Source organism: Pecten maximus, chromosome 3, assembly GCF_902652985.1.
Source record: "Pecten maximus chromosome 3, xPecMax1.1, whole genome shotgun sequence".
Lineage (NCBI taxonomy): Eukaryota > Metazoa > Mollusca > Bivalvia > Pectinida > Pectinidae > Pecten > Pecten maximus.
The window spans coordinates 8522324-8533399 of NC_047017.1; the positions used below are offsets into that span (position 1 = coordinate 8522324).

At 34.4% G+C, this 11076-nt stretch overlaps 1 protein-coding gene across 1 annotated transcript; it reads left to right on the forward strand.

The window, feature by feature from the left end:
* The first annotated feature begins 301 nt into the window (after window positions 1-301).
* LOC117323091 (diaminopimelate decarboxylase 1, chloroplastic-like) lies at window positions 302-8937 on the forward strand. The gene is made up of 9 exons (XM_033878103.1): window positions 302-1075; window positions 1831-1994; window positions 3012-3123; window positions 3363-3460; window positions 3663-3768; window positions 4532-4686; window positions 5450-5609; window positions 5837-5932; window positions 8176-8937. Exons 1-9 carry the CDS (start codon window positions 569-571, stop codon window positions 8269-8271), a joined length of 1494 nt encoding a protein of 497 aa, XP_033733994.1. The 5' UTR covers window positions 302-568; the 3' UTR covers window positions 8272-8937.
* Window positions 8938-11076: the final 2139 nt, after the last annotated feature.

Consider the following 11076-nt stretch of genomic DNA (forward strand, 5'->3'; position numbering starts at 1 on the left):
TTAAAATTACAATCACACCTCGTGTTGATTGGGGTTGTTTAATCATACCTGATCAATTGAATTATCAGAAAACTAACAAAAACATTAAAAAGCACAGAATGAAGCCTTCGTGTCAGGCAGTGCAGACACAACGCGGGATCTGTAAACAATGTGACGTCATTGGAATGTACAATTTGCAACAATGTACAACAATGTATATTTTACATGAATACACTAATGAGCAACAAAACGGGACGCAACATTAACCCACATGCGTACCGTCGTTTGATCAATGGATATTCGTTGCTCCGCGTCTCACATAATATAACCTTAAGAACCATAATGCTTCCACTTAGCTATTCACGCGAGTTAAGAAATAAGGACTTTATTGGTTGTTTGCTATCCATATTCGACTTTAAATATTTGGTAATGAGATATATGTAAACAACCTTATCATCCGTCGAGCTGGATCCATACAAGCAGGTTGTAATGTGTATTGATCGTTGCTGTTGATCTTATCTCATTATACATAAGACACGTACATAGGCTGTGGACAAACGTGTAACACACCGCAAGGTAGCATTATGCAATGGCGAACGAGTACTTTTCCGAGTTTTTCCGTTACAAATCAGATTACTTGTTCTGCGAGGAAGTGAAAGTTGACGACATTCGTCAAAGTTTGGAATCTTCATGTTTCCCACCGAGCCCGTTCTTTTTGTACAGTCGAAATCAAATCCAAAAAAATGTGAGACTTTATCAGGAGGCTCTCAGCCAACGTGGATATACTTCTCAGCTCAATTTCGCAGTCAAAGCAAACCCAAATGTCGCCATTTTGAAAGAAATGAAGACACTAGGATGTTCGTTAACTCTTGTCAGTGGAATGGAGCTGAGGCTGGCCCTAAGTTTGAACTTTGACCCAAGATTATTAATGCTCAATGGGAATGGAAAGGTTGATTGGGAGGTTGAAATGGCTGTGCGAGAGAAGGCTTTGCTGAACATTGATGGAATGTTTAATCTCGAGCAGACGATACGGATATGTAGGAATTTAAAATGTACAGCAAGGGTTCTAGTAAGAATCAATACTAACATGCATATGGTAAGTAAATATTAAATCAAAGTGGTGACAATATCCAATATCATACTTTATATCATTTCACAATTGATTTTTTTATAATAATAATAATTGTTCTGTTTGTTTCATCGGGACTACCGATAGTTTGATACGTACAAACATTTCGTCAAAAGCGGTTCATTTGTATGAGAGGGAATTTACATTGAGACAACAATTATTCATCCAGAACGTGACTTCGGTTTAAAATTCAGATTGTTTCTAATACGGTGGTCCAGGTATGCAGGTACACAACGACCAACACTAATTACAACATATATTCGATAAGTCGGGCTATGGTAGCGTTACATTTCCAATATTATTCAGGTCTTCGAGTGTTTAAGCTCGAGTCAATCATTTGGTTTCAGTAATATGATAAATAAAGTTTGAAATTAAATTAACTGCAAAGTGTCATTTTATCTAGAAATACGACAAGTAGAGGGATGACAGCACAATTGATCTGGTAACAAATCTTGTATACCCCTTGTGTGTCTGGCCCCGATCTGTATGGTCGTCGTGTGCACTTCTCCCAATTTCGTACAAATTACAGGGCGAAACATGAAGGGGAAAATGTCACACTGTAATTTGCAATAGCACAGAAATGTACCTGACACCTCAAAAGCACAGACCAGGCAAGGCAGTTGATACTAAAAACATCTTCAAATTACATATGTACAAAGACAGATATATAGATACCTGGTACTAGTAGTTCAACGGAAGATAATGCAATTTTTGTTTCCTAGGATGTACACGAATACCTGAGGACGGGTGAACTGGGATCAAAATTTGGTACGCAAATAGATGAAATGGACCACATGCTGGATGCCATCAGAAATGCTCCTGAAGTCGTGTTGGTAGGCCTGCACTGTCACATCGGATCAACCATTCAAGATGTAGACATGTACAGGTATCCAGTGTTATATGGCACGTGCATATTGTCTGAAGTACAATAACATTAACGTCACCTAATTGTCTGGCAATAAATACCTGCATTCTTATATATGTGTGTACAGCATGTGTGCAGCATTCATTGCTTTTTATCATGATTTAGATAATGCTTTTATCGTAATGACACCTGTTACCGGACAATCGTCCTTAAGAAGTGTGTCAGCATAGTGAATTACGTGACCAATTTGTTTTTATTTCTCAAAGTGAGACAGGTTCTGTTGTGCTTGAGAAGTGTGAGATACCATTGTAACGAACAATTTTAGCCATGACATGTACAAAGCTACACAACTTCTGTGTTGTGTAACTCGGTACATCACGTGCTTCAGTGTGACATTTCATTGAATTCATATCATACTTTTAGTACATCTAATTTCATTATGTCTGATGTCTCTCTGCATCATCACACACCAACAATAAAATCTGGCCCTAGGCGTGCAATCAACACGATTTCATGTTTCGTGATTGTTGCGTCCGTCTGATCATACTTCTATCACGGACCGTCTGAGTCATATATGAATCAGTGCATTAAAAACAATTCAGACATAATGTCGTGAAGACAAACGTCAAGATAATTATAGGGAAGATAGCAAAGCTGACGTATCTCAACCGCATGCGTTCTTGTAGCCACTGTTTGAGGATCTCCGAATATTATGTAGATTCAACTCCAGGTCGTTTTATGTTCAGTCTGGTCACTGTGATAAAGAACAAATATGTAAACTAGATAATAATTATTTAAAAAAAACCAGTAAATAAAGTATCAGTCAGACGATGCTACAGTTAGTTGGTTTCCTATTTGTTTCTTAATCCTTTTTGTCTGGGATTGAATATTATAACGTTATATTGTGTTATATTGATTCCTACAGCATTTCTCTCTTAGAATCAACGACATATTGTACAGATCTTTACATGACTATTACTTCTGTTTTGTTTTTTGTTTGTTTTTTTTTGTTATTTATTTATTTATTTATTTTTTTAGAAAAACTGTGAAACTGATGGTAGCGAAATTCAAAGACTTGAAGACAAACGGGTTTTCAGAAATGAAGTATTTGAATATAGGTGGCGGATTGGGAATACCTTATACAAAACACGTAAGTACCTTATCTTGATAAAATGGCCAAAAGCTGTTAGCTATTCAAACAGTTTATAATGTTGAGATATAAATATGTTCCACCATTCATAAATGGAAGGGGCACTGCAGTCATAGTAGCGATGAAGCTGGGATACGAACATTGCTATCATATACTGTATATGATTCATTGCAGTTAAGCTACCTGCGCCTAAGATATACTTATGACGATTTATGCAACGTTTCATTGTTTTCTTTCAGGCCGCGAGAACAACCAAATGCTTGCAATCCCCCATATGGAACACACTTATAGAAAGTGACACAGTGGCAAAGCAACAATTCAAATCTGAAAGCTGTGGGCAAGTGTCTTTATGATAACGGATGTAAAAGATTTACATGTATCACATAAAATAAGTAGTACTTCCAAGATCACCACCTGATACCTACTTATAAGCTTCAATTTTTTTTCAAATGTTCCTATCTAGCAAGCTCCAGAATGGCATCATATTTTCCAGTTCAAGATGTTGGCATTGATTATCATTTTGTTGATTGATTTTACAGAGATATGTCACAATATAACTTCGAAGTGGAATTGAAACGACTAGTAAATGATGGCATTCTCACAGAAGCAAGGTGTTCATCGCTTATATCTGATGAAGGCCTATCAGTAAGTCGCAGTATTTTTTCCATGATTATTTTACTCAATGAAGTATTAAGTGAGGACGGAAAGTGAGGGTTGGGGTAAACTATCATTTTACTCTTAAGCTGTGAGAAAGTAAACACTATCAGAAGTTCTTGTTATCGCCAGAAACATAAGGTTATCATACAGTTCATTAGAACAGATGCATGAAAGACAATGGTGCATTCGCTTGTTACTTCTCTGTAAGACAATGGGAATACATTACACTTCTGTGTATTTTATACAATGATTAGCCGCCTGCAGAGGGTTTAGAACACTTTAGTACAATTTGCTACCCATACTCGAAAATGGGAGCACACAAAGCTAGAGTTTACCTCATTTCGTTGGCTCTCTGGGCGATGCTGGTCACAGTTAAAACTTTTGATGTACAAGGCGGTAAGTGGAATAGGTCACGAGTATTAACTGGAACTCATCACACTTTACAAGTCGCCTGTATGAAATTCAACAATTCTTAAATATTTGAGGACAATTGACCGTTATGAGTTTTGTCAGTTATGTCCTCTTTCTTGTAGACAAAAATGACTGAACGATTCTCCCATCAAAACATTTTGAAACTGCAGTGTCATCAGCACGTACTTACATTGTCCACTTGCACTCATTGTTTGGCTCAACCATTTGAATGCTTATCTTCCTTTCCTGACCCTAACCCGAACACTAGATGTCGAAGACATACAAATAACAATGACTTTTGTAGTGAATATTCCGGTTTGTTTATGGTATTGTTTTACAGTCAGAACATCCGTCTCCTGTAGATTTGGTGTCTTCGTTTTCGGACTTCATTGCAGACGATATGGTTGTCATCCTCGAGCCTGGAAGGTCACTCGTCGGCAACGCCGCCATCCTTGTGACTTCTGTACTTGGCTGTAAGAACAATGGAGATAAAAAGTGAGAAAAATAAGTGTTATACTCAAATAATGTATCGTTCTATAACATGAATCAATACTTTAACGCCACATACTCCTTACCATATTAACGTTGATTAATGTTGAACCTATGCGATGATATATCATCGGGTTTTGCCGATTCCACTCACGTTTGCGTCTTTTTATGGCGGAATCTGTCTGCGGTTTCCTAGTTCCACGCTTTTGGCGTTCTGCAATTTTGTACTGACTGTAAAACCCGCCGTTGCATTGTGGGACTAATTTTCAGAGAAACTTGGTCTCGCAGCCACAGTTATTATTTTTTGGGAATCCCCCGTATACTTCATTAATTCACATGTTCTTTCAGTTTCTGATTCACGATAATCTGTTAGGTATGTATCAAGTCCGAAAACTGTAATAAGCTCAAAATGTAAACATTGATAAATGTTTCTTCGTGAGTATGTGGCTTTAAACTGATTTTTTTTACGTCCGTCGTATAAGTCAATTTGAGTACTCTAGAAGAAACGTAACACAAACTACAAAAAATATTAATGTATAGCAAAGGTAAAATGGCACCCGAACAAATTGCGTCCGGTCGCTTTCGGATAAATAGGGATACGTACTGCGTGTTATATACATACACTGTATTTGTAGATGTCAATATGTATGATATAATCATGCAAATTTTGCAGTGGAAACTGATATCAACATATTTTATTACACACTGATAGTTATGGCGAAATCAGTCACCTTTATGAGTGATTGTTGATTTTTTTAATCATATGTAGCTTTATCATAACGGACGGTGGTATGACGGAGGTGATACGACCTTGTCTGTATGGGGCCTACCACCACATCGACCTCACAGAACCCACTAGAGATTTGACGGGAAGACGACTTTATGACGTAGTCGGACCAGTGTGTGAATGTGGAGACTTTCTTGGAAAGGTAACACATTATCCTTGTATCAGTAAATGGCATTTATATAAATATTACATCACCCGGTATATATTGTCTTGGAATCTTAATGTAGATATTCTTATACTTTGTTCAAACTATTTTTATCAGAAATAATTTAGATATTTGTGGTTGTTTCAGACGTTGACTTTTAAATCACTGTGCATCCCGTGTTTACAGAAATGTGTTCATAACAATTCAATAATTTTGCCTTTTAGGATCGGTTCCTGAACACGCCTCACTCTGGATGTGGACTTGCAGTGTTTGATGTTGGCGCTTATTGTTCATCCCAAGCATCAAACTATAATCTCCGTGTGAGTATAGTCAAACAAAACTATTTCTTCGCTAATCAAGAGTCACGTGTATCAACTACAATAGATGAAAATAAAGTCGACAGCTGCTTTTAGTGTCAAGATAAAGTCGACAGTTACTTATTATGTAAAGATAAATTCGGAAGTTACTTGTTATGTAAAGATAAATTCGGAAGTTATTTGTTATGTTAAGATAAATTCGGAAGTTACTTGTTATGTAAAGATAAATTCGGATGTTACTTGTTATGTAAAGATAAATTCGGAAGTTATTGTTATGTAAAGATAAAGTCGGAAGTTACTTGTAATGTAAAGATAAATTCGGAAGTTATTTTTAATGTAAAGATAAATTCGGAAGTTACTTGTAATGTAAAGATAAATCCTGAAGTTATTTGTTATGTAAAGATAAATTAGGAAGTTATTTGTTATGTAAAGATAAATTCGGAAGTTACTTGTAATGTAAAGATAAATTCGGAAGTTATTTGTTATGTAAAGATAAATTAGGAAGTTATTTGTTATGTAAAGATAAATTCGGAAGTTACTTGTAATGTAAAGATAAATTCGGAAGTTATTTGTTATGTAAAGATAAATTAGGAAGTTACTTGTAATGTAAAGATAAATTCGGAAGTTATTTGTTATGTAAAGATAAATTCGGAAGTTACTTGTGATGGAAAGATAAATCCGGAAGTTATTTGTTATGTAAAGATAAATTGGGAAGTTATTTGTTATGTAAAGATAAAGTCGGAAGTTACTTGTAATGTAAAGATAAATTCGGAAGTTATTTGTTATGTAAAGATAAATTAGGAAGTTATTTGTTATGTAAAGATAAATTCGGAAGTGATTTGTTATGTAAAGATAAATTCGGAAGTTATTTGTTATGTTAAGATAAATTCGGAAGTTACTTGTTATGTAAAGATAAATTCGGATGTTACTTGTTATGTAAAGATAAATTCGGAAGTTATTGTTATGTAAAGATAAAGTCGGAAGTTACTTGTAATGTAAAGATAAATTCGGAAGTTATTTTTAATGTAAAGATAAATTCGGAAGTTACTTGTAATGTAAAGATAAATCCTGAAGTTATTTGTTATGTAAAGATAAATTACGAAGTTATTTGTTATGTAAAGATAAATTCGGAAGTTACTTGTAATGTAAAGATAAATTCGGAAGTTATTTGTTTTGTAAAGATAAATTAGGAAGTTATTTGTTATGTAAAGATAAATTCGGAAGTTACTTGTAATGTAAAGATAAATTCGGAAGTTATTTGTTATGTAAAGATAAATTAGGAAGTTACTTGTAATGTAAAGATAAATTCGGAAGTTATTGTTATGAAAAGATAAATTCGGAAGTTACTTGTGATGGAAAGATAAATCCGGAAGTTATTTGTTATGTAAAGATAAATAAGGAAGTTATTTGTTATGTAAAGATAAAGTCGGAAGTTACTTGTAATGTAAAGATAAATTCGGAAGTTATTTGTTATGTAAAGATAAATTAGGAAGTTATTTGTTATGTAAAGATAAATTCGGAAGTGATTTGTTATGTAAAGATAAATTCGGAAGTTACTTGTAATGTTAAGATAAATTCGGAAGTTATTTGTTATGTAAAGATAAATTCGGAAGTTACTTGTAATGTAAAGATAAATTCGGAAGTTATTGTTATGTAAAGATAAATTCGGAAGTTACTTGTGATGGAAAGATAAATTCGGAAGTTACTTGTAATGTAAAGATAAATTCGGAAGTTATTTGCTATGTTAAGATAAATTCGGAAGTTACTTGTAATGTAAGGATAAATTCGGAAGTTACTTGTAATGTAAAGATAAAGTCGGAAGGTACTTGCTATGTAAAGATAAATTCGGAAGTTACTTGTAATGTAAAGATAAATTCAGAAGTTACTTGTAATGTAAAGATAAAGTCGGAAGTTATTTGTGATATAAAGATCAATTCGGAAGTTATTTGTTATGTAAAGATAAAGTCGGAAGTTATTTGTGATGTAAAGATAAATTCGGAACTTATTTTTAATGTAACAGAATCAAATCTGGTCGTCCTTATACCGCCTTTGTTTTTTGTATTCAAAATGAAATGTAAATTTAAATACTTTTTTTATGACAGTCATAGACCATTGAGATTCCAATTTACCTTAAAAATGCAATGGCGTGTAGTTTATTCAGCATTGTCAAACGTGACTACATGCAAACAACGAGGGTTTTAAGACAAGAACTTGGTACTTATTTAATTCTTTGTGTTTGGTTTAAGCTCCGGCCAGCGGAAGTGATTGTTGACGGCCAGAATTGGACAGTGGTCAGACGTCCAGACTGTTTTGATGATTTAGTGAGACCATATGCGGTGTGAGGACTCTGTGTCAGCATTACTAAACACCGTCATACTTTATATTGTATTAAAAACATTGTATAAATAAACAAATTATAACAAAACAATGGTAAAGATACAGAACAATATCTGATGCCCAAACATTTCAATTGGATGACAACAGAATTTAACAGTTGATGGCCAAACATACATCTCAATAGGACGACAACAGAATTTAAAAGTTGATGGCCAAACATCTCAATTGGACGACAACAGAATTTAACAGTTGATGGCCAAACATCTCAATTGGACGACAACAGAATTTAACAGTTGATGGCCAAACATCTCAATTGGACGACAACAGAATTTAACAGTTGATGGCCAAACATCTCAATTGGACGACAACAGAATTTAACAGTTCACATAGTTTACTCGAAATCAAATCAATACAGATATGATGTATATGATGACATTTTTAAGGATAAAATATGTATACTGTATGAGACATTGAACGAAACTTAGTCTATCTTGGACACAGGGGACATTTGTATTGCAGGCAACTTAGACCATGTCGTATTTATTTGACAATGTCGATCAATATCGGTGACATACTCCTACATTGTTTACTGGTGAATGGTTCTAGTAGAATTAAACGTTTCAAACGACATTTATCCGGCATCCCTGGATAACACATGTCGGTTTAATGTCCGTAATTAGTATAGTGTTTTTATTTTAGATATTGTTATAATTAAATGAATTGTATAAAGGAAATAAAATGAATAGCAAAAATAAGAAAAGAGAATGTATTGGTGTAACATTTATGCTATAATGCACAAAGACCTATGTACTAATTTTAGTAATTTTAGTATATACATGTGTTATAAATAATTATGTTTATGGAAGATTCTGTCCAAAGTCCAATAGAAAAGTCAGTGCAAAAACACACAATCATGATAAAAACGTGTTGTGTTTTTGGTATCGATATATTGATGTTTCTGATAACGCTGGACATCTTCAGAAGGCTAACAAAAAATAGGAATATTGGATATATATTGATATAGATTAAAAATGAGATTTTTTTTTTTTTAAATTGAGGAACAAATTGATTTTTTAAAGCACCAAGAGGGATTTACAAATGAAATAAAAAGATCCACTTAGTGTTTTCAGTTTACACACAAGTAAACAACAAAAAAAGACATCTTATTTTTCAAATAGACTCGACATATTGTGGATTGGATAAAAGACAGTCATTGAATTCCCGGTCCGCGTAATACTGTAAAAGTGGATATTTTCGCGCGCTGAAATTTTCGCTTAGTCAGCCTCCAAACTGTTCGCGGTGTGAAATTTTTTGCGCTGTCAGTCATGATGAAAATACATTTTCGCGCTGCGATGTCATTGGCCATGTACATAAAGTAAGATTTTTTTCGGCAAACTCCATTGAAAGCTCGCGACGATCGGTCCAGTAGATATACCAACCTGTTGATCAACAGATACGTTCAGACACATTAATATATATATCAGACATTAATCAGCGTTGATTTAGGTTTTAACATTAAAAGTGCAACTTTAGGCCCAGAAAATGTATAAATAGCATGCATTTTAAGAAATCATCCGTGTATTGTTTTATGCAGTGTTAGCTTAGCATTTTGATTATTTAATTACGACTAAACTCCTTAATTATTTCCTATCAAACTATTACCTGCACACCTGCTCCCTCAAGCTAGGTAGACAGGCCAAGCGAGGCGTCACGCGCGGTCGTGTTGAAAGGATCGGACGTCCGGACATGCCGAATGACGTGATCAGCATTCATGTCTAGTCCAATCAACCACAGGCGCTTGCATAGAAAATATGACTTTCATCTTTTTTATATGACAGTGGTATGTGTAATCTGTTAAGCAGCTTAACAGATTACACATACCACTGTCATATAAAAAAAATGAAAGTCATATTTTCTATGCAAGCGCCTTTGAAATCAACCACAGGTGTCACAGTAAATTATAATTTCACTGACAAAAATGAATTAAACAGATATTTAAGAATTATCATATCGGTAGGCTACACCATAGGGGCATGTCTTGTTTTATATTACAAAAAATAGTCAGAAATACCTATATATATACATGTACATGTATTGACAAGGGAAACATCATATTGCCATCGAAATTCTGACATATTTTTTCAAACTTATTTTTCCGAACAAATATCCACCTACCTACATAATCCTACTACCAATCTCTTCAGGAGACTTCAATCTATCAGTTTATACATGTTTTATATATGTAACATCCATCATATCAGCCGAAATCCAACTTTAATCGGCTCATGCGGCAAGATACGAACTGAATGCTTTGGTGTAATGACCACATGACCTTCACCCCTGTGGATACACCAACATTTTGTATACAACAATGCCTGCACTGTCAGGCTAATCAACGATAGCTTTAGAGAGTAAAAAACAATGGGAAATTCGAACGCGAGCTTACTGATTTACCATAACGCCCCCTCCTTTACAAGCAAATTGATACCGGAAGTTAGCATTTGTAAAACTTTGTGTGAAGAGATACTGTAGATGTATGTGAGTTGTGAATAAAAAGGCAGCAGAACATCTGCCAGTATTCCATATTATACAGTATATTGAATGGTTTCCCGTTTGATATAACATATATAATTTACGTGGATGACAGAATATCGATAGTTTCTCGAGTGCGAAGCACGAGTTAAAAATATCGAAATATTCTGTCATACGAGCGAAAAAATTTAAGCGTTTTCTGCTGTTATAGGAGAATATGTGCATGAACAGCTAACTTCAAGTGAGTATTTTGTCAAAAAAACAAGCATGAACATTTC